The 24695-nt window shown below is 42.6% G+C and overlaps 1 protein-coding gene across 1 annotated transcript in view; it reads left to right on the top strand.

Moving 5' to 3' along the window:
* Positions 1-23772, top strand: part of foxo3b (forkhead box O3b) — a 56710-nt gene extending 32938 nt beyond the window's left edge. The window contains exons 3-4 of the mRNA XM_033648397.2: positions 19433-20907; positions 23561-23772. Coding sequence (XP_033504288.2) covers positions 19433-20878 — 1446 coding nt within the window. The 3' untranslated portion in view covers positions 20879-20907; positions 23561-23772. The remainder of the gene's footprint in view (positions 1-19432; positions 20908-23560) is intronic.
* Positions 23773-24695: the final 923 nt, after the last annotated feature.

Raw genomic sequence — 24695 nt, 5'->3', positions numbered from 1 at the left:
ACACACACACACACATACATGAATACACACACAGGGTCAAACAGAAACACTTTTTGGTGCAGAGGTGCTGGGTAGATCAGGTCAGGAAAGTTAAACTGACCTATAGACTCTGAGCTGGAGAGAAACGAAGTCCAGTTTACTTCATGAGTGCTCTTACTGGCTCTAATAGCTCAGTAAACCAGCAAGCTCAGTGGTCAAACTGGTGTAAATCTTAAAAAATAAAACATCTAAGGAACCTCATTCATCATTATCAGTATAAGGTCAAGACTCACCACATCAGTATCAAACTAGTGTCGACAAAGGCTGACTGTTGAGTCGCCGCAAGGAGTCTCTTTCTTGGACAAAAAGTTGCCCTTAAGCACATCACAAAGACGACAGCAGATAGCCAACTAGCACGTACGTTCTGCTCCTGTGTGAAAGGAAACAACTCTTCATACCAGCAGGCTGCAGTAGTCTGTAGCCGTCATACAAAAAGGGAAACTGGATGACCGACAAGACAGATTCAAGACGCTAGTTAGCCAGTTAGCATATTAGCAACACAACCCAATGTTGAAAGACCAAATTATATTTACTGTGTGCTAACAAACAGTAGCACAAACATTTACAAACCATTTCTGCTTAAGAGTTCAATCAAATCCTTCCAAGTATTACTAGTTTGTTTTGCGAAAAAAAGGCTCATCCATGTCTTTATACGTATCTAATGCTGAGTATAAATGAGCCACTAATCTGTCAACTACTGGATTATCTAAACCACATTAGTTTGGATGTAAACAGAAACAGAGCGCACCCAAGATAATTCCTCATCCCACAGCTACAGTGGGTGTGGCGGGTCAGAGTTGAACTACGAAGTCTGTCTGTAAACTGAGACACATGTTTACAGTAAACTGAAAACTTTTATGATTCGCCTTAATTTTCTCTTCAAATGAAGTTTGGAGGTTTGTTTAAAAACTGTCTGATTGCGTTTCCTGCTGTGTCTGACGTCTTTTTAGACACGTCAGAGTTCCCAGGTCTCAGAAATTAACCTGGCGAGTGTTATGTTACTATTACAGCCAGGAGAGATGGCCAAAACTAGGAAAATAAAACAGAGTAAACAGGAGTTGTCCTTTAAGTGTGTGTCATGGTTCGACATACGGTAAGAATCAGTGGTCTGTGGTCTGGTGTGTGTGTGTGTGTGTGTGTGTGTGTGTGTGTGTGTGTGTGTCAGAGTGTGGATTGTGTACTGTATCTGTTTTTAGCACCATTAGAGCGAAGAGCCCCATGAACACCAGCGGGGCCCCGACACTAATCCGGCCCAGATGTGAACTCCACAAAACTCAAAACATACACACACATAACACGCACGAATACACACACTACAAACAAGAGTGGGCACGTCACCGGTTCCAAACACTCGAGCTCAAACTAGATTTGTAGCCTACTGTTTAGTTAGCCAACATGATTATGTGTAATGCTATTATCGCCATAATCTGTCTAAATGAGATCATAGCTCACCTTCAGCGGAGTTAATTGAAGGTTTGAGAGGTCATTAAACCGCGTACGTCGACAGATAGAAAATGAGTCGACCCCTCTCGGAGCCACACTAAGTCCCGTGGGCGTGACCTGGATGGAGCCTCGAGGCATTAAGCAGGCTGTGTTGTGGAAACAGCAGGTCAAAGGGACGGCACACCTCAGGGTCACACACAGAGCAAAGGTAGATCAAGCAGACGTATAATGATAAATGACATGTGCAAACGCTGAAGTGCACAGAAGAAAAGTCAGTGTGTGTGTGTGTGTGCACGCGCGTGCCCGCATGCATGAGTGCGTGTGTGTCTTTAAGTCTGAGTATGCGTGTGGATCCATTCAGCTTCATACAGTTGCAAGATGTTACTGAACGCACCAAAAAAGAAGAGCCAATAAACACTTGTGCGATGCATTAACACAGGAGACAGTTTGAGAGAAGGGCGCTGTGCTGCAGGGCACTTGCACGTTATATAACTTGACGGACAGTGTATTGGCTTTAATTCACTTACAACTGTCATTAATCATGACATCATGCTGAATATTAACACCTCTACTGCTGGCGGTTTGGCTCGTTGGCAGCCCAGCATGTCATTCAGCAAGAAGTACTCTTTTAAATTTGCCTCCCAAGAGATTACAGTATGTAAGGCAGTGTACTTTGTGACTCTTGTCACATGTTATGGGTTTAGGCTCTGTCTACATGTAAACAGATACTTTTAAAAACTGATATATATATATATATATATATATATATATATATATATATATTTTTTTTTTTTTACAAAATATTGTCCACACGATTTTCATTTTACAAAACATCTCCGTATACACTAGAACGCAAAAACAACTCAAAACACTCTTCAGTGTTAGCTGTCTTCTATAGTCTCCCTTTGTTGCGAAGGATGTTAGGATGTTAGCAGGATTTTTACTTCTGCCTCAAATCAGCGCTGTACCTACGGCCATAGGCTGACGTGCACCTCCCCAGAAATGTAACTACACAAAGAAACAATAAATTGTGAGGACAGTAAAGGCCCTACAAAAATAGCATTTTAAGTCTTTTGTGTGTGATTTATCATATGAGTAGAGGAAATCGCTGCTAGTCGCTAGGCTAATTTATACAATGTAAAATGCCATAGGCTTGTGCTAATGACGTTAGCATGCTGTATTTTTTTGGAAAACGTCTTTAGTGTAAGACAGTTGATTTGTCGGTGAATCTTGTGAGCTGTAATGAAGCCGATTTGTGTACTTGTGTTTGAAAATATTGCTATTAAGCCATGTTTATTGTGAGTTTTGTGTGCGTTTTGTATCAGCTAAACTTTACAGCATTTCACAGAAACCCCACTGCCAACTAGTGCTTTGGAGGTGTCACTGCAGAGTGACACAGACACAGGTCCGTGGGCAATGGCATAAACTCTGCATAGAGCTGACGCACAAGTATAAATCCGCCTTAAGTGAACAGCCTGTCTCTTTCAAAACTGACTGGAGATCTCATTAGCATTGATTCCCCTTTGATATATGGATGAATGAGCTCACTCAAAGTCTCAAGCCGTGCTCTGGATATGCAAAAGTTTTCTTTCAACTCCACGTTGACAACAGCCCCATTATCAAAATTGTCCTGCCATCTGCTGGCTTGACCAGGCCTGATCCAAAATTGTTGTTTCTGACAGACTTTAAACCGCAGATGCTAAGGTGGACTAAATAACATTAAGGGCAGCCTTGTGAAGTGGTGCAGCGATACAGCGTTTAAGATGCAAAGTAGTCATTTGACCAAGCAGGTTGTCAGCATTGTTGTTATTGTTTCTGGCTCATGCTTATTAAACAGAGGAACAATAGGCATGCGCAAATTGAGGTTATGACGTCACTGTTTCCCAAACATTCAGTTTTACAAGTCCCCACCCATACAAAGTAACCAGAGTTTTAAAAAATCTGAACTTTAGAAGGTGTTATAAAGAAAAAAGGCCAATTTAGTGAACTAAAATTCAGTTTGCGTGAGGACAAGAGGCCAAAACATGGAGGAAAATATCAGTTTTCAAAATCATCTATATACGTGTAGACAGAGCCTCAGTTTAGAAATGAGTTGTGAGACATTTTCATTGTCAGATTGTTTCCTTTAAATGGCTTTCAGAGGTAAAATTATCCTGTATTTTATATTAAAAAAGGAGAAAATACAGAAGAAAATAAGAATAACATGTCACAAAAATACATGCTTGATATATTGTCTTTGTTATCTCCTAACTCCCACGGATTAAGACTCTCAGAGAGGGACCTAAGTTTCTTCTTCCATTCATGCTGAATATTGCAAAAGTTCACTTCTGAGATTTGAAGTTTTATAATCATAGACTTGAAGTCATTATGTACAGTAAAGTGCATTTCAAAACATTACAAAGTGCTTCACTGTACATGGAGACAACAGACCACAGAGAAATCAGTGTTCTGATCTAACCAGGGAGATACCAGTCAGGAAGACACAGATTTGTCATTTCCTGTGTATGCACAAGGTTTACAGCCGGTCACTAGATACCAGAAATTAATGTGGCTTACTAAGAGGAATCCACATTCTCAGTTTCAGAAGGATGACTGTTCAGCTGATACCTGAGTCTCTACAGAAAGATTTTGAGTTAATACAGATCTCCCATAAATCTATTACATATTCCCAGTGTAATCCATAAATCTACTGTTTTGTTCTGTGCAGAACTCCAGCTGGTCCTCAGTGGAACTACAAGTATGCACACAGGGCAGAGTGGTGTTAAGGGAGGCAATAAACCTCAGTCAATCCCTCACCCAAGCTACGCACATAAAAACAGCATGTCGTCTTCCCCCTCCCTTACTTCCTCCCTCTGTCCCTGTACTTCTCTCGCCTGACCCGGCCTCTCTTACTTGGGTTTTTTCCCCCTTCTGCGTCCCATCCATAGATAGCAGTGGGGAAGTGGGAAATTCACAAGTTCTTGAATTTTTCTCCTCACAGAAACACAGAACTGCTCCATAAAGTCAATGCAAAGATTTATTTATAATTAATAAAGCAGTTAGTTACTCCATTCTAAGCTTTGTACAAATGGTTCTCTATTAGAGAGCTGTACCAGGTTACGTTTTGGGCTTCAGTTTGGCCACTGGAGTACAGTACCCATGACTGTATCAAGTCATACATATAGACAAGTCACCCACTGGTTTGTGGACTCTGGTTTTAAACCCTCAAGTTTGGCCATGGATGTATAAAAAGAATTGGACACAGCTTTGGAGGCGGGGCCATTTCTGGTTTAGCGCTCTGCTATCTTGAATAGAGATAAAAAATTATTTGCTTGTGTGTCTCTTCTAGACTTTCTAAATGTTATCGGACGGAATGGATCAAATCCTGATAGTGAAACAAATCATTTTGTGGGGTTTGTTATGCTCAAAAATTGTATTCTCTGTTTTACAGATGTTTTTTTAACAATGTACATCTATGAGAAAAAGCCTTTTTGGGATCAGTGGCGCCACATACAGTTATAAGCCTATATTTGGCAGCTCTGTAAAATTGGCCTCAAAGCTCAGTGCTGTTTCTAGGGGCTTGGATTTTTGGAGCTATAACTGACCTAACACTAGCTGCTAGCTTAGTTAGCATGGTGCATTTACTACTATAGTTAACTGTGATATTTCCAACACTAATTTGCGCTGGCAAAAAAATGTACTTACTGGAAAAACTGGACAGATGATTCCTTAGAGGGTCTTTGAGTACAACCAAACACTGAACAAGACCTTTTTTAGGCAACCAAGACTTCACTATGAACTATCATGAACTACACTACTGAATACACTGAAATACCAAAGGCTACAGCTACGTCTATACTCTGGGGGGTTACACTGTGATTATGTTATTAATTAACCAATATTGTGACCATGGTAGTGACTTGTCAATGGACAGCACCCACCTGTCACTCAAAGCGGCCCGCCCTTAATTATGCGTAACTTTAAGCTTTAATAAAATACAGACAAGTGAGTCATAAAAAAATTTACCCTCCCTACAGTTGTCATGAATGGGGAAATAAACTGTTGAGACCAAAATTGTTTTTTTTTTTTTGTACCAAGATGTAAACATGTTAACTGCTGCTGTTAAGTTAGGCATTTTAACATGGGAGGATTGACTCACTCTTTGAGCTAGCCTCTAGTGGCCATTCAGGGAACTGCCGCTTGGTTGTCTCTCTAAAGTTTAAGTGTTCAAATCTTAAATCTTTACGGTTTTCATCATTGAGCCAGTGCGCTTTCACCACGGTTGCTCCATGGTTTAACCAGATTTTCGTGCCCGTTCCAGCCCAGGAAGTCCTCCAACTCCCTGTCACCTGACACTGTCTATGCAGAAAATTAACAGGATTTTCACTTTCAAATCTGAACGACAAAAAGAAATCCTCCCACTTCACTACTCCACTGCCCTTGAAATAGGACTGTGGGTTGAGGTGTAGATGGCAAGCTCATTTCCCAAATGTACTCCTTGTCACCCGCTCTGTATCTTCCCACAGGAACAGCAACATTTCCCTTTCTTATAATTATGAATGATTCTGCCCTTCCCCCCTTCTCCCTCTATACCTCCACTCCTCTGTGCTGCTCATATTGCACGAAGATGTAATTAATCATGTAGACACCCTGCTAGTCTTAATACTAAGGGTGCCCTCTTTTTCTCTATCTCTCTGTCTTCCCCCTATACTCTTTATCTAGCTTTGTCTACCTCAATGACTCTCAATCTCCCTCACGCACACAACACACACACACACACACACACACACACACACACACACACACACACACACACTGAGCTTGAAGGTCTCATTAATCACCTGTTCACATAGAAAAGCTCTGTAATGCATACCAGTGGGATCATTTGGTGGTTGGCCTCCCCTGTCTTTTTACCCTTGTCTCTCTATAGTCATGTACTTTATGCACCAACACATCACTGTGCTCTCATTCTCAGTGTGTGCGTGTGTGTATTAGAGTGCGTCTGTCATCAGTGCGCTCATACGCCAGGATAAATACAATAATCGTCGCTGGCAGATTTACCCTCTGGTCCCTCTCTATTTTTAGACATCAGATGTTGAAATAGTTCAAGTTCTTAAAAAGGGCAGGCTGCGAGTCACCGCGGCATCCTCATAAAGCCGGGCCACAGGATCTGTCAACCCAACCCCATAGACAAACCCAAACAACACTCATGTCACATGGCAAATAAATAATTTTAAATCCACCAGCTGTTTATCAACAAAAATATGTAGAGCATGTTCCCTCTGGTTGTACTTATTGACTGGCAGATGGCTTATAGTTCCCGTCAGTGCTGCTTGGAGTCTAGTTTTTATTTTTACAACGAGCTGAAAGAGTCTGACGGATGAGATTGACATTTTCATGTCAAAGGACCTCCTGTTAGGATTTATGTATAATATGCAAGAAGGGTTGTCATACTTGCGTTTGGCCATGTCATCAAGCTAGTTTGCTGTCTCTGTCAAGTAGCTGTCCATTAGTCACTCACTCTACAGCAGGAAACAGCACTTCAAAATAAAAGCTCTGTGTCGGAAATTAAATGTACTTAAAAATAGTGTGTTTTGTACAAACTTGACATGTTTGCAAGTCACTTGTGGTCCATTCAGAATGGATCCACGACCCATTTTTGGACCTCGATCCACCAGTCGGGAACCACTGTAATAGAGTACTTCATTAGATACCCATGATGTGTATGGAGTGGTGTGAAGTATAGTCATACTTTGAGATGTTTTGGTGACATCTCAGCAAGCTGAACTGTAAGCTCCGTCAAATACACCACAGTTGATGTGAGCCTGCCCGCACACACACACACAGTAACAGGTCTAACTGTTAGCATCACACGGCTAATGTTACCTCACAGTTATTAATGGGTTTAACAACAGAGTCAAGACGTTTTGGTGTCTGTGTGAGTGTGTTGGAACTATGTAACAGCTCAGTGTCGGATGTTAGCCACTGCTGCGTTGTTAGCTCATGCTAAGCGGGACATTAAACTGACCGTTCACAGTCTGGAGACAACAGCAACAGAAAGTTTGCTGATCTTGGATCATGTGCAAAAAGGACTGAATGCAGATATTGTTTGACTGGAGACATTGCAATACCACTTGGGTCCTGGCATTCATGTCGATGTTCCATCCAAACACAGCTGCAGTCCAAATACCCCCCTAATGTAGGCTGACCAAACGTCCTCTTTGCCCGGACATGTCCACTTTTCACGTCCCGTCCAGGGCGTCCGGGGGGGTTTTATAAACTGATGATAATGTCCAGTTTTCCATGTGTTTGTGTGTGTGTGTGTTAGAGTGCGGCACGGGCAGCATATTTCTGTCCGAACCCGAACCGAGCCTGACATTATTTAATGAACAGGCCGGGCGCGCCGTGGGTGCTCAGCTGCGGAGAGGGAGACCTCCGTATTTGAGACGGGAGCGGGCGGCAGGAGGTCCGACACTTCTAGCGAGAGGAGAGGGAGAAATAAAACAAAATAAGATAAAATAGGAAAAACCTGTCTCCCTCTTTTATTTTATTTTCAGCATTTAATCAAGGCGGAGGCGGGTGGCTGGAGGTCCGAGACTTCCAGAGAGGGGAGAGGTAGAAACAAACAGCCAGTGTGTGTCTGTGTGTTATGTTCAGGTGTTGTCACGTAAATAACAGTGCCCAAGCAATAAACAGGACAGACAATAGGATTTTATTTATTTTTACACTACATTTTCACTGAAAGCTGACTGAATCCGACCCAAGCCCAAATACAATTTATAGCTACATTTTTGACCAAACCTGGCCCGACCCGTCGGGTACCGTTGGGCTCGGATCGCCACACTCTAGTGTGTGTATGTGTCTCCTATTGGGGCCTATCTGAATTTCTGTCTTTGAGAGATATTATTTTGTAATATAACTGAATTTTCTATCCATACATTTAAATTTTATATATATAAAAATTATAAGGCATCTTTGAGTAAACTGCGAGTATCATTTAAGTAGGCTTTGTCGTGGCCGGCCGAGTGTCCTCTTTTTTGGAAATCAAAATATGGTCACCCTACCTAATGGCAATGTCACTCCCTGATGGCAGTGGCCTCCTGAGCAGAACAAAGCCCCATGCCACACCGCAAAAACTGCTAAGGACTGACCCGAGGAATGTGACAAAGAACTTTTGGTGGCGACCTGGCTTCCAAATTACCTAGATCCCAATCGGATCACACATTCATGGGTCGTGCCAGTACCCCGCCTCCAAACCCACAGGACTCAAAGGATCCGCCGCCAACGTCCTGGTGCCAGACACCACAGGACACCACCCAGAGGTCCTGTGTCCATGCTTCAACAGGTTAGAGCCAAGTCCAATCCAAACCTGATCCAAGGAGGCCCCACCCTGGATCAGACTTGGCTCAGGGGTACCGGCACACCCCATGGATGCTCAGTTGGATTGGGATCTGGGGAATTTGGAGGCCAGGTTGACGCCTTGAGCTCTTTGTCACGCTCCCTCCTAAGCAGTTTTCTCTGTATGGCATGATGCATTGTCCTGGGAGGGGCACTGCCATCTGGGAGTGCCGTAAACATGTAGGGGGGGGTGCTTAGTCTGCAACAGTGTTTGGGTGGGTGGGTGGTGGGCATCAAGTTGCATCCACATGAATGCCAGGACCCAAGGTTTCCCAGCAGAACATTGCATTATAATGACATGATCAATGTTATTCACTTTACTTGTCAGTGGTTTTAATGTTGTGGCTGGTCGGTGTTTATATGAAAATATAGACAAAAAAATTGTTGATGTGTTTGTACGCAGTTAGTTCTTTTCCTTGCTGCTCTTTTCCTCTCTTGCGAGCCTGTTTCTCCTTCTGGATCTCTGTCTGAATAAGTCGTCTTTGTCTAGGCTGAGATGTTTCTGTTGTCTGTTGTGTGTGTGCGTGTGTGTTCTTGGCAGGCGCAGTTGTGCTCCGTAGCTTAAGGACGGCGTGTCCTGAAACTTGGGTTGATAAAGCCCAGCAGGGATGTCCTGTGTTGTCCCAAAGCAAAGAGTACACGTCCAGTACTGAGCTGTGTAATGAACGGTGTGTTTGTGAACAAACACTCGCTGCATATGCCTCATGAGCTCATGCTTTTTGTTTGCGTGGGATGACAGAAATTAAATAAAATAGAAAAAAGAAATAGTTTTGGTTGTTTTTTTTTTCAGGATCCAAATCATGAAAATATCTAGTGATAGATTTCCCTGCTGCTTGATTCTCCCTCCAGTGTGTGTGCTTAACTTTCCACTATGACCGTGAGCCAACGCTCCAAAGGAACTCGTCGTCCAGCACTGATCAAAACAGATTGACCTAATGAAGCCTTATTAGGGTAACGTGACTGGCCCTGCCTTTGTATCGGCCTGCACTGATTGGCTGTTTGAGGTGGGCTGGGTCAGCTAACTCTCCCACCTCAGGCTAACTGATTGGAGGAAACGTAAGAGTAAACAAGGAGTTCTTTGAGCATGTGGCCTTACACAACACACACGACACGCTGCATGCAGGCAAACAACGAGAGTACAGAGGGAGACAGATGGGAATAATAGAAAAAGCGAGAGGCAGAGGTTTGACATTGCAGTAGTGAGGTCTCGCTGATGACAAGAGCAGGCTTTTTAGTGATTTGACAAGGTCACACTCTTGGGAAGCAGTGTGTGTGCATGTTTGTGTGTGTTCACTCTAACTGCAATTTAATTCTAAGAGGAACTTGATATTGCTGTTCACACCATAACGATGGATTTGTCAGTCTCAATAAGGCATCATAGATCAGATAGACCCTTTTCATAACAAAAAAAATTGAAGATCTATTTCCTGAATTGATTTGATGTTGAAAGTGTTTCTCCATGCGTGTGTCTGCATTCCCATGAAGACCTGACTCTATTCACAAAAAGAGGAGCGGAGGGGAAATAAGAGCAGAAATATAAGCAGAATGAGGTGTGACAGGATTTCTTCTGCCAAGCTCCAGATCCCCGTCCAGTGTACACACAAGCACACACACACATAAATACAACTTTAACACACACAAGCTGAGAGAGACACCCAGCCGCTGGCCGGGAAACGCACATATGATTGAAGAGAATGGAATGTTCTGTCTGCAGTCCAGAGCTCAGGGCAGCTGGAACCTGGACCCAATGTGTGTGTGTGTTTTTGTTAGTGTGTGTGTGTGTGTGTGTGTGTGTGTGTCTGTGTGTGTTAGTGTAGGGTCACAGTATAAATAACCATCCTCTCTCTGCAGTATTAACGCAGACTGGCTAGGCTGGTTATTTATAAACGGCCTCATACGTGTTAAAGGCCTGCATGTCGTCTACACCTCTACCTCACACCACCTCGCTACACTTTCACCGCTCTCCTCTACAACTTAAGGCTAGTTCATGGCGGGGTTTTTTTTTGTGTCTATATGGCTGCGCACATGCTTAAAATTGTGTCCCCACTACAAGCATGGCAACTGGACGCTTGTTTTGTCCGCTGTATTCCCCAGCTGTTGTCCTGTTCTTGTTAAAGCTGCAGTGAAGAACTGGCAGTGAGAGTAATTACATAAACACTGTCAAAGTGTGTTTATAATGTATGCCTGCAGGTGAGCTTGATGCATCTCCTCCGCCCCCAGGAGCGCTCTATTCAAGTCCTTTTTGAGTTTAATCCTGTGTCTGGACGCGGAGTGTTTTTTTTAATCTGGAGTACACACTCAAGAAACTTTCCTTGGACACTTCTTTGGATTATCTGACGTGGCTTCCAGTTAGGGCTGATCTGAATGCTTTAAAGCTTCAACTGTTGCCGTGATAATCAACATCCAAATCAGTATTTGAATGCTCCATTTATATATATCGATACTGGTATATGCATTACCCTCGAAATTCCAAATAGGCCATAAATAAAGAAATCCAACATTATTAATTGTGCATCAACATGAAATACTACATTTAAACTTAATGGCAGTTTTTGGGACTCTGACTCGCTCTCATCAAACATCAGTCCAGTCACAGGCCTCCAGATACCTTAGCAAGATGTCAAAAAAAAGTCAAGTGTCTGGAATAGTTTCAAAATTTGCGAAACTGGCGTGTTACAAATCTACATCAAGCTTAATCAAAGCTTCGGTTTATCGTGGCTATTTCTCACTAAATTTTGGATGACCAAAAACTGGTACTCAGGATAACCCCAATTCCAATATACTCTGAATAGTAGCAGCTGCTCTCCTCTTCCTTCACTCCTTTACTCCATTTCCAGCTGTCAACATACGAAATATCAGCCGAAAACATCAGAATCACGCACATACAGATGAAGCATTGAGAAAACAAAATCAGCACCAAACAGAAAAAGACAACAAAAATGCAACAAATTTAATGTAAAGTCAATTAATTAATCTCCTTTAGCTCTGGCGGGTTGACGTGAATCGCATAATTTCCGGTACGCCTGCGCAGGAAAGTCACTACAGACATTAGACACCTAAACTCTGGTATACTGACAAATACAAAGGGCTTTCTTTCCCTGGCGGCAATAGGCTTAATCAGCATTGTGTGAACTTGTTTGGCGAGGGCTTGAATGTGACAGACTTTGGATTCATATGAATTGAAATGTAAAAGTCCACACTCTTGCTTTAAGCAGTCACACACACTGCTGTTTTATGTTGTCGTGAGGCAAATGTACCAAACAAAGGAGCTCCTCCTCTTGCTGTCAGAAGGTTGCATCATATAGTGCACATGTCTGTGTGCGCATATCTCCAGACTGTAGCATAGAGGAGTGCCCGCTGTCCATCCAGGAGTATGAACAAAGCTTTTCACAGACAGTCTCTGCATGCATGTATGTTTTAAATATATATGCCTGTTGCCACAGTTTTTGTCATTTATTATTATTTTTTCAAGCGAAATACAAAAGGTAAAGCTCACTGACTTAATACAGCTTTGTTGTTCACTGTTTTCCAAAGAAGAGTTACTTGTCTAGAATGTGACATAACTGTGGCTAAAAAAGGCTTCGGCTCATGTTTGTCTCTTTATATTGATTGATTGGATTATTTCAGAGGGACAGCGGGAATGCACAAACAAATATCTGTCTTTTGGTTATTGTCATTTCTAAAAAATAAAATACAATGAGCTCCTTTGTTCATGTCTGTTTTATAACATTTTACTGTCGTTAACATATTTGTCATTCATTTGCTAGGACACTAACCTGTCAACTGTTTGCACAAGCTTAATCTTGTTTCCATTCTCAAAAAAAACCAAACAGCACTCCAGGCCAGGACAAGCATTATTTTCACCGCAGCCCATTGTCAATCCCTCGTCTTAAATGGTAAATAATATTGCGCAAGTCATCCGCTCCACCGAGCAGCGGTCACTGTTGACATTATACTCAGATTAGTGCTGGTTTACATAATGGCTGATAAAGTGCGGTTATGTTTGGCCAGGACTCATATACACATACACACTGTGTCAGTGGGTGGTTGAGTACAACAGAGGTGTAAGGCTCAGGTCACAGGGTTGGACCAATCACGGCAGTAGGAGCAGGGACAAGGGGGCGGAGCTAACATGTGCAGGGCGAGAGCTGTAACCTCAAAGCACTTTGACCTCTGGCACATTGCTGTCTCTTGGCTCCGTGACACTGTAACCCTCTGACCCGACGCTTTCCTGTAGAACAACAAATGAAGAGCAGTGTGTGTGTGTTTTTCTCTGCATTTTCTCACAGCTGAAGGCAGGGGAGGTTGTATCAGGCTTTGGCCGGCCAGTAAAATGTTTCTCTCAGGCACACACAGAGTACAGGAACATGGAAAAGTGAAACTGACCCAGTTCATACATTGGAGTTCAGATATGTGCTGTAGCTGGGTGATGAAACACACTTGCAACACCATGCAGACCCTCCCTGTTCTGTACTGCCTGGCTACGCAAACCAATTTCACTCCACCAATCACCTCTGCTGGAGCTAGGACAGCTACATCCAATTAGAAAGCACTCCAAGAATCCTCTGGACCAATCAGAGGAGCCTGCTGTCTGAGTAACATCAGGGCTCTGAGGTGTTAATTTCTATACATTTAAAACATGTATCTGTTGAATTAATTTGATTTTATTCCCTCAAAGTAGACAGAAAATCTTATTTAAATGCTTCCCTAAATAATTCAGTCTACACACACCTTCTATATTTGAATTTACATAAATGCAAATATATGAGTTCCCACCTACGCACCTTCAAAAATCAGAATAATGAGAGAAAAGAGTGAGATTCCTAGCATGGTTGCTGACAGTGATTAATTGTTCCCACATGTTGCTGACGGACAAAAAGGCCTCTGTGTTCCTGAGCTTTGGCTGCAGCTGGTGTGCGCGCGCACACACACACACACACACACACACAGCTGGGGCCTGTCTCACAAAGCGAGTTCAGCTTCGTCAGGCTATCTTTGAGTCAGTTTGCTTAAAAAATGTAACACTGGTGAACCTGGATAACCGGTCTTATGAACAGTTGACTGTTGACTGAGACCAGTTTTTCCAACCAGCTAAACCAATTCTACTTCAGAGGAACATTTCAACATTTTGGGAAACACTTGCTTTCTTGCAGAGAACTAGATGAGAAGATCACTGTACACTAAATATGAAGCTACAGCTAGCAGCAATTTAGCTTAGCTTAGCATGAAAACTGGAAACTGGGCAAAACATGTTGTCAGGTTTTGTCTGAAACCTTAGTATGAGTCCAACAGTAGCTACATGAATTGCATACCGTTTCCTGTGAAACCTGTCTTAGAGTATGCAAACACTGAGCACTACAACGGCATAGATGCATTTAGCAAATTTAAGCATTATCTGGTGCAAGGAAGATACCTGTGACATCACATTACACAACGAGTATTCCTTCAGTTCGCATTTATTCACAACCGAAGTAATGTTACTCCTGTAGACGTGATAAAAAGCCAAAAACATAAGAGGTTAATCATGTTTGCAGATTATGGCTGAGCTGGGGTTGACACAAGATACCATGGTTTTGTGTCTCTAACCACAAGGAGGTACTCAGGAAGTGGCATTGTAATTAGGGCTGGGGTGATTCATCGGCATTATCAACGTCATCACACCGTCCTGTTTACCGTGTGTTATGTATTGTACTCAAGACTACTGTCTGTATTTCAAATTGCTCCTCCGGCACATTAAAGTTTACTTTACCCTACCTTTTTGAATCCAAAGTTAGCTACTTGTCTACCTTTGTAAAAACAGGGATGTGTTAATATAGATCTCTGAGATAAATGCTCAGATGAGAGAGAATAAGGAGAAGGGTACAAAACAGAAAAATGGGGGGGAAATTAGGTCAAAAGAGAAAAAAAGGAAACAGAAATTCCCTAAAATTAGCCGGGCAGTGTCAACAGCGTCATTATCTCTTGGAAGGTTGTTGCTGCAAGCTGTGTTAGTGTGTGTGTTTGTTATTTAACTCTTGTTGCTGCATAGTAAGAGTTATGAATCAGAGCTGCTGTTTCAGTGAGCTGTTATTATTATTAATGGGCTTTGGGAATACCCCAGAGGAGCCACAGTAGTAAGCATACAGTGTCCCACTCACACTCACACTGCTATGTGACATGTACACACACATGGAGAGCATACATTCTGCAAATAACAAAATAGTTTTGTTTATCCAATCACACTTGGATAATGCTGTATTGACTTGAACTATTACATCTGTTTCAGTTATGAAGAGGAGATGCAGATGTAGGGGAGGAGACGTGATTTAGCGTTCCCCTTGTGTGTCATGAGGATTTTCCTAATATTTTGTACACAGCGAACCTTTTGAGACTCTCTTTCCACATCTGAGCCTCCAGAGTTCAGTGATGTTAAGTGAAGTATGAAGGCTGTTATCAAACCCAGGTGTGATTTAAGAGTAGCTTAATGAACCCCCGGGAAGTAAAGTAACATGATTGGTTTTGTCATTAGACACAGTGAGAATCGTGGCAGTCGGCAACGAGATGTTGTGGTCTGCAGGAGAGACTGAATGTCTACATGAAATGTGAAGCAAAGGAAATGTCAAAACACAAATGGTTAAAAGGTCCGTCAGCTAACATCATAAAACAACATACTTTCCACTCACAGAACCGCAAGTGTTTCTGTTTTACGTGCCAAAATCTCTGCCACTGAGACTTTTCCTCCGTCTCAATACCACTGATGTGAATGAGATTTTGTTTGTGGTGCTCAAAGCTTTGAAAAATGACATTTGAAAAATGTGTCTTTCCAGAAAATATAGCTCAGAAATCATGGAAGTGACAGAGAATATGTGGGAGGATCTACTACTGCTACACACAAGCATCACACGTAATACTGATACATAGCAGGCACACTTTCCTTTCTTTCATCATGTAATCATCCTCCTCTCACCCTTTTTCTCACCATCACTCACACATTTTCACTTGGCACCCAGTTTTTTCCTTCCTCTTTTTATCACTGTCCGTGCTTCGGTTGCAGATGTCCCGTTTTCTTTTATTGCTGCTCCATCACGCCGAGTTAGAAAAATCCCATCTGACATTTGAAGGATACGAGCAGTGGCACGGAAAAGAGAAACATTAAACAAGTGGCTATGTTGGGAGGAGGGAGTGCAGGGATAAAGGTGGTGTAGGATGAAGCGAGGGAGAAGGATTGATGAAGTGTCGGGTGCTGGCAGGTAAATGTTTACAGCAGCGGGAGAAGGAAACTCACATTCCATTCATTCTGCTCTCATTCATCCCTCCGAAAGTTTCTCTTTTTCCGTTACAAAGTCTATCTTCTGCCAGTATTTACATCTCCCTGGCAGCTGGAAACATTCAGCCAGTGTGTGTGTGTGTGTGTGTGTGTGTGTGTGTGTTTGTAAAATGTTCTGTAATAAAGCAACATTACGTCAGGCCTCGAGAGATGCTGGCAGAGGATAAACACTGGTCTCCCTGGTATCTCTTCTCATCTTACCTCGTTGCACAGATCTCACACACACACACACACACTTGGGAAACGTGCATTCATATGTACACACCATTCATGATTAAAGGTCCAGTGTGTAGGATTTAGGGGGATTATATTGGCAGAAATGGAATATAATATAATAAGTATGTTTTTTTTTAGTGAATGATCACCTGAAAATACGAGTTTGGGGAGTTTCGTTATCTTAAGGCTCATGTATACTCCCCTTAGGTGCCATGGATACATCTGTTTCAAACGCTGTAAACGTCACTGCTCTCATACTTCCCTGAGTCCTTTATGATGGCATAGACTCAGCCAATAGATGGCGCTTAAGGGCAGAGTCAAAAGTTTCATACAACATCAAACGAGACGACGGTGGAGGAGGTTGAAATATTGATGGCAGTGGTCTGCCTTTATATACATCCTGACATGTGGACTGAGAATAGCATGTGCTAGGCTAGTGGCCCCTTTGCAATGTGCTAAACAGCATCAGAGAAACACTTATTTGTCACGTGTAACTACATTATTCTTTGTTTTTACCGGTTTAAATCACCCGGTCCATTTGTTTTGGGTGAGGAAGAGACTTCTGCAGAAATTTAGGCTCCTGGTAAAAACCTCTTTAACAATGAACACTGAAGGAATTCTAATTGGGAAAAGTTTCAGCTGGTTGCAATCTGCAGTCCTCACCACTAGATGCCACCAAATCCCCCTAAATCTTCCACACTGCTCCTTTATGGGTTTGCAAATGCACAGCAGTGGTCACAAAAAGCACACAGTCCTGCAGAACCAACTTTTGCATTTGCAATTACAAAACACTCAAGAACCTGCAAATGCAAAACGGGGCATTTTCATATAACTACCACAAACACACACGTGCTCAGACACACACACTCACATGGGGTCATAGGTTCAGTTTGGCTCCAGAGATCAGACTTTCTCACTCTGCCAACGTAGCATTCAGAACTGTAACTTAAGCTTCTCTTTTTTTCCTCTCTGATTGAACTGCCTTTGACCAGAATAACAATCCAGACCAAATTGTCTGTAAACGGTTGCCCAGGAAAGACGGGACTGCTTCGTGGAAAACAATATTGTGATTCCCACAAAAACTCAAAGATTTTGGCCCTCGCCTTTTGGAACCCAGAAATCTGTTCTGTTTTAGGGAGTAAAAATATACACGGGAGGGAAAAATGCATGCATGTTGTGGATGGCGGTTGGGTTGTTTATATGGGAGGATATAGCATAGCCCCAGAGTCCCTCAGGGCCCATAAGAGCTATGTGTTTGTGAAACAACAGAAACTGCGGAAGAGGAAGGGGGTATGGAAAGAGAAGGACACTGAGGCAAAATAATGAATTTAACAAAGCCTTCAGTGGGCTGTAGGGCACAAGAAGCGAGGGAAGAAGAAGCTTGAGACATGTCAAATAAAAATATATACTAATTATCTTTAAAATGCAGTTTTATAAAGGTTTATGGTTGATTTGTGAGAATGTGACACAATGCATGTGCATGTTTGTTTCAGCATTTTCAGCATCATTCTTACGCTGCCACACAAGAACCATGAAATTATGTCTTTTTCAGTAACCAGATGGCTGAGAATGCATTTGTGTGGGTGTCTGTGCGTGCTTTTGTGCAAGCGAGGGGGGTCGTCCAAATGCACATGTGCATGGGTGTAATTTACAGATCAAGTGAAGTTGGAATTTTGAGCCTTAAATAACTGCAAAGCCAGAGCTTACATTATACAATCCTTACTTTGACCTGCACTAATCAATTACTGAAGACGAGTTGTGGCTGAGCTGGAATGACATCTCTGCCGTGTAAACATGTTTTCTGAATTCTGTTTAATGTGCAAATGGAAATCTATTATGACACGCAACAATGAAACTTACAAGATCTGCTCTTTGTGCTCTAGATTCGTGAAATACTAATATGGTTTCCTGGCCTTTGTCTCTTTTCTTGAGGTTTAAATATAACTGAACTTTGTGACATCAATGTAAAATCCCTGCTGGTTGGTCCACCAGTGATTCAATCAGATCCTGCTCCTCTTCTCCTTCTCTGACTAAAACTGTTTTCTCCCAGGATTAACACTGCAATTATTAGCTGGACTGAAATGTGACAAAGGTTATAGAAGTTAGATCCACCTGTAAAAAATGTGAGCATAGTCACATCGAAAAGTTTTTGAATCATCAAAGTCAGTGGCAGTGTCTGAAAAAAATTTCAGGGAAATTAATCCAATAGATGGTGGACAAACCAAAATCTATAGCCATAAAGAGCCATGTCACTGTTTTAGCCTGTCAAGGCTAAAAAGTTGTGTACAACCACCACAACATGTGTGTAAACTAAGAAAGAATATCTGTCTGATCAGTGTGTATGTAAACAAAACAAGCAGTGTGGCAACAAGTGATTCAACAGGCGTGTTATATGGCAGATTGGGCCTTTTAATGTGTACATACATCTGTGTGCTGTGAATAAACCTCTTGATCATTAGCAGGGGCTGTCATGTGCACCAGTTCCCCCACAATGGGCCTCTGGGGCTCACACAAGGAAGCAGCTCAGAGTTGATCAATACAAACCAGACAAGACGCACACACAGGCGCACACTAACACACATGATCTGACATAGAACAAGCTCCTTAAGCAACACAGGGGCTCTTTGTATGTGTCGTTCATAATCGAGGAGACGCTTGATTATAGACCACTGTCTCTGTTTTCTCCTTTATAACCGCAACACAAAAGCTACAGTGGGAACAATGCAGACATCAGCGCTAAGTGCTGCTGCACGTTAATGTGTGTTCCTGTCTATATTCAGTGGGTGAACAATTGAAACAAAAGGATTTTTGCTTTGTTTGTGTGTCTAGTCACCAGAGCAACTGTTTACATTGCTGCAGAATCAGTAGTGGGTGGTTTATGGATCAGTGTTGTTGGACTTAATGAGAGGTATTCATTGAATGTTGTATTGGTAAAAGGAAAGAAAGAATACAACAAATCAAAATTGATGCCAGTCATTGTTTGAGTAATTGTTTCAAAAGGATTTTGCACACATCACTCAACAGTCTCTTCTCTTCCTCTCTGTGTTACAGAACTCCATCCGGCACAATCTCTCCCTCCACAGCCGCTTCATCCGTGTCCAGAATGAGGGAACAGGGAAGAGTTCCTGGTGGATGATCAACCCAGAGGGAGGGAAGGGTGGCAAGGCTCCTCGCCGCCGTGCAGTCTCCATGGACAACAGCAACAAGTACACGAAGTCCGCCCGTGGCCGTGCTGCCAAGAAGAAGGCAGCCCTGCAGGCTGCAGCTGCTGCAGCTGGTGAAGGCGGCGGAGACAGTCCTTCAGGTCTCTCCAAGTGGCCTGGAAGCCCAACGTCACGCAGCAGTGAGGAGCTGGACGCCTGGACAGACTTCCGCTCTCGCACTAATTCCAACGCCAGCACACTGAGCGGTCGCCTCTCCCCTATTCTGGCCAACCCTGAGCTAGACGAGGTGCCCGATGACGAGCCTCCTCTTTCGCCAATGCTGTACTCCAGCCCTGGCCGAGCACTGTCTCCTGGCAATGCCACGACCAACGGGAAGGCCGTACCAACTGAGCTGCCCCGCCTGGCAGACCTGGCAGGTACAATGAACCTGAATGACGGACTCACAGATGACCTGATGGATGAGTTGCTGGATAACATCAACCTGGTGCCAACCGTTTCAGGACCAGCCACTCCAAATGGCTCCTCAGGGTTCAATTTTGGGTCCAAACCCAATGGGCTAAGCTCACCTAACTCCACCTCCTCTCCCTCCAACAACTCTTCCTCTAACGGTGGAGTTAATGGCTACAGTAACTCCATTTTTGGCCCCCACACGACGGGCTCCTCTCTGCGTCCGTCCCCCATGCAGACCATCCAGGAGAACAAGCAGACATCCTTCTCTAGCATCAGCTTGTCTCGCTTTGGCAGTCAGACATTACAAGACCTGCTCAATTCTGACAGCCACAGCCACAGCGATGTCATGATGACCCAGTCTGACCCTCTGATGTCACAGGCCAGCGCCGCTGCCGTCATTTCCCAGAACTCCCGCCGTGGACTCATGCTCCGTAATGATCCCGTAATGACGTTTGGGACCACTGGACTTCAGAGCAGCCAAGGGGAGATACTACACAGTAACAACCACAACCAGAGCTCCCTGAGGTCTTTAAACGGAGGCCTGAACCTAGCCAACGAGGCTAACGCTCTGGCTAATGCCAAGCAGCAGCTCCTGCTCTCGCCCTTGGGAGGAAATGGTTCCTCTTCCATGCAGATCGACACCTCGATCTTCCTAAACGGAACAGTTAGCAACAGTGGAGGGATCTGCCAGGACCGTTTCCCCACAGATCTGGACCTGGACATATTCAACAGCAGCCTGGAGTGTGATATGGACTCCATCATCAGGAATGAGCTGATGGAGGCAGATGACCTGGACTTTACCTTTGACTCTGTGGACAACATGAACGGAGTTGGCAACTTCACGAGCACCAAGCAGACCTCTCAGAGCTGGGTACCTGGCTGAGAGGGTCAGGCCAGGGAGGAGCAGAGCAGGTGTGTATGTTTGAGTGTTGGGTGCATTAAAGTAAACCATGTGGCATGTGAGCAAAAGTGAGCATACCTAGAGCCTGTTTATACCTGGTATTATCATGCGTCTTGGGTGATCCAATCACAAGTGGACATGACCACCAAGATGTATCTGATCACACAGACCACTTGCAGAGTTGGTCTGGGCTGCATTTGACCAAATATCTTTTGTAGTATAAACCCTAATGTAACCTAATGCATCTCCATAAAGGGCTACATCATCAATGAAGGGATGTGAGGGTTGTTTTGGTGATAACATGCTAATGCTTTATAACTTGCCCATTTTGCAACAAGTAGGAAAAAATGTTGCGTGGCTGTCCATCATTTTGTGAAAGGAATCTGCTGACAGCAACTGTACCAACACAACTGCTAGCATGATTAGCGAGCAGTTAGCAAGAGTGTGGGCATTATAACCGTGCGCATGGTCCTTCGATTTTCTAGCGTGAGTGACATAGACAAATTCTGAACATAAGTGGTAGACTTGATAGACACAGGTGTTAACAGCAATGTGTCTCAGCTGTCCACTTGTGTTCAGATCAATGAAACACATGTTAATACCAGGTCTTAACAGGCTCTTTCAGAATCAGAATCAGAATCAGAAATACTTTATTGATCCCCGAGGGGAAATTATTTATGTTACTTTGGTGCAGGAATTAGGAATGCAACCTTTTCTCCCCTGATTCCAACTCCTAAACTCAGGGTATGGCTGATGCCAAGTACAGATCTGGTACTAGTTCTCTTTTTTCCAAAATGTAAAGTCTGTAAAGGTTTCTGTGCAGACCTGATGAAGATATGTGTCAGCTAACATGACCATGTACGAGAAGTGGAAACATCCATACTTTCAACTTTAGACTCGCAAAAATTGTATTTATGTTGTTTAGGAGGTTTTTGGTGCTGTAGAATTACTGGTGTTGTGAACAGTTACAGACCTGAAGATAAAAGTAGTGAACTGCTGTGATAAACCATAATCAGAGTCGATGCTGCGCCCATTGTTCTGTGAATCCACATGGAAAAGATTCTCTCAAGTAATTACATGCCTCTGCATCTCTTCACTAAACCACTTTGACTGAGTTCATCATTTTCCCCAAACCAAAAGCAACCTGCTGAACAACGTAACTTCTCCACTAGTTATTTTTTCCAACTGCAGCTGCTAAAAGTTTGTTTTTAATAAGATATGATATCAAACCTCCTTTCCTGAACTGTTCTCATTTTTCAAGACATCACATTTACATTTACATCCATGCAAAGGTTAAAAAAAAAATGTTCCCACAGAAAGTGCAAAAAAAAAAAAAAGTATTTATTTGGTGTTTATGTAGTAGATTTTTGGAAACACAAGCTAATCGTAAAAGTAACTTTCAGCACTTCTGGTGCCAATTTAAAGGTCTACGTCTGCTTTCACATTAAAATGCATTTATTGTGAAGCTGCAGTCAAAACCACCTAAACCGAGACCAAGACAGGGCAAAAGTGAGTCAAGACTAAGATCAGACCAGTGTTCAAACTGCATGACACAATTATGATAAATTGTGGAACATTTAAACCAAAGGCACTGCTCAACTCAATCTGAAAGATTCCTTTTCCCATAAAAACATCCACAGACAACAAACTGTTTGTTGTTGTCAGTATGTTGTTAAACATACTGTTTAAATGCGTGTATGTCAAGCAGCACCCTCCGAGTCATAGCGGAAGTGCCAAACACTGCAGTTCATCAGATTGCCACTAGAGGCTGCTTAAAAGACAGAGTAAATCCCCAGACACCACCCTGTTAAATTGCCCAACTTAAAAAAACAAGTTGGCGGCAGCCGAAATGCTGAAGCTATGTCCATCATCCAGTCTAAGTCAGTGGTTCCCAACTGGTCCAGCCACAGGGTCCAGATTCTTCCTTAGTCATTAGTTTAAGGTCCACACAGTTTAATATATTCAGCGTCATACTTGCGTTTGGCCATGTCGTCTAGCTAGTTTACTGTCTCTATAATTGTCCGTTCTCTCATTCATTATACAGCAGGAAACTGCACTTCAAAATAAAAGCTCTGTACCGGAAATTCACTGTACCTAAAAATAAAGTATGTTTTTTACAAACTTGACACGTTTGCAAGTCATTCGGTCCATTCGGAACGGACCCACGACCCACCAGTTGGCAATCATTGGTCTAAGGTGTATGTGTAAGTGTACCATGAAAAATATGACAGCAACAAAAATTTTAAATTAGAAATAAGTCAAGTTATTAGTTGCACTTGAGGCAGGAAATTTTACATCCAGTCACAGTAATGATGTTTAATATGCACAGGCAATTTAATGATATCCTCACAGTTGTTGTCTTGACCGGTCTTGAAATAAAAAGTTCTCTTTGCCTAAGACAAAGTAAAAATGCTATAAATTCTAAGACAAAAGACCAAGACCTTAAACAAGTGGTCTTGATACCAGCTTCATGTCCAAGACAGATCTTGAGTACAACACTGTTGTAAAGCACATGCAGGAAGTACCAGCAGTAACTTTAGGATAATAGCTAGCTGCTGCAAATGAGTGAAAATAAATGTGGATTGGTGACATTTGTCTTTGGATATTTCCTTGCTTTTAGTACAGCATGAATTCTCATAATAATCTCATCCTTTACCTCTCCAGGTCTGAACTGTGTAGTGCAAGAGAAGATCAGACACACAACATCCTTTTTGCCAAACCTGCCATCAGCACAACGTAAAATACGAACCCTGTGTTTACAGAAGAAGACTTCCTCTCGAGAGCTTTACCTTCGCTCCCACACTGGTGAACCATGAACAATCCGACAGACTCTAGAGATACTGCACATCAGCCCTCCTGTGAAACAACAACAAAAAGAAGGAAGCTATTTCAAACTCACAAATCTTAGAATTATGCAATTTTCCTTTGACACCCAGTCTGTTGATATCAAAGAGACCCTGCTTTATCAGAAGAGGATTCAGGTGGAATACAAGGACTAAATATCAAGTGAAGATTGAAGGAGTGCACGGTGCAGTTGTTCCCGTTGAAGACATTAAAAAAAAAAAAAAAGTGTAAAGAAGTGATGTGGTGTAAATCTGCTCCAGTGGTTTCCTGGGATGTGTTATGCTGAAAAAAAAAAAGAATTTCCCTCTGTTCCTCACTTTAGTGATTTTAAATGTTCAGTGTTTGTTTTTTGGATTTTCTGTTTTATCATAATTGTTTCTGCATCATACATGTCTTCACAAAAAGGTGTATTGATGAAATGAAAGGATGGAAATGGAGTATCTTACTCGCTGAGTGGCCACGCATACAGTACATGCATACACACAAACAGACAAATCTACTCTTTTCCTCAGTTTGCAAAAATTCCAGAAACATTAGAAGTTAAATTACGTCTCAATGCCATGCACTTCCAGTTTTTTTCTCATAAATTGCTTGAATTAAATTAAACGCTGCATACTGAGGGTTATATTACACTTAGCTGAATATTACAAAAATATTTGCTACCTTTTGTGTATATCTAACTGTAAAAAAATATGAAAAAATACTAGAGGAAGAATCATCAATGGATATTTGTACAGTGCCGGGCAGTGTAAAGTTCAAGAAGGCGTGGGAAAGATCTGTCTTTTCTTAGATTTCTTAACTTCTGGTGAGTTCTGTCGAGGTCGTTTATCACTGCATATGATGTAGCCAAAATGAATACCTGTGTCCTAGGGTTGTGAACATTTCCACACCATAACAGGTGCTATGTAAACAGTGTTGAATCCTGCCCCGAGAGCAAGCCGTGCAATTTGTTTGT

This window comes from Epinephelus lanceolatus, chromosome 13, assembly GCF_041903045.1.
Source record: "Epinephelus lanceolatus isolate andai-2023 chromosome 13, ASM4190304v1, whole genome shotgun sequence".
Classification (NCBI taxonomy): domain Eukaryota; kingdom Metazoa; phylum Chordata; class Actinopteri; order Perciformes; family Serranidae; genus Epinephelus; species Epinephelus lanceolatus.
This window is presented reverse-complemented; position numbering and strand designations above follow the sequence as displayed.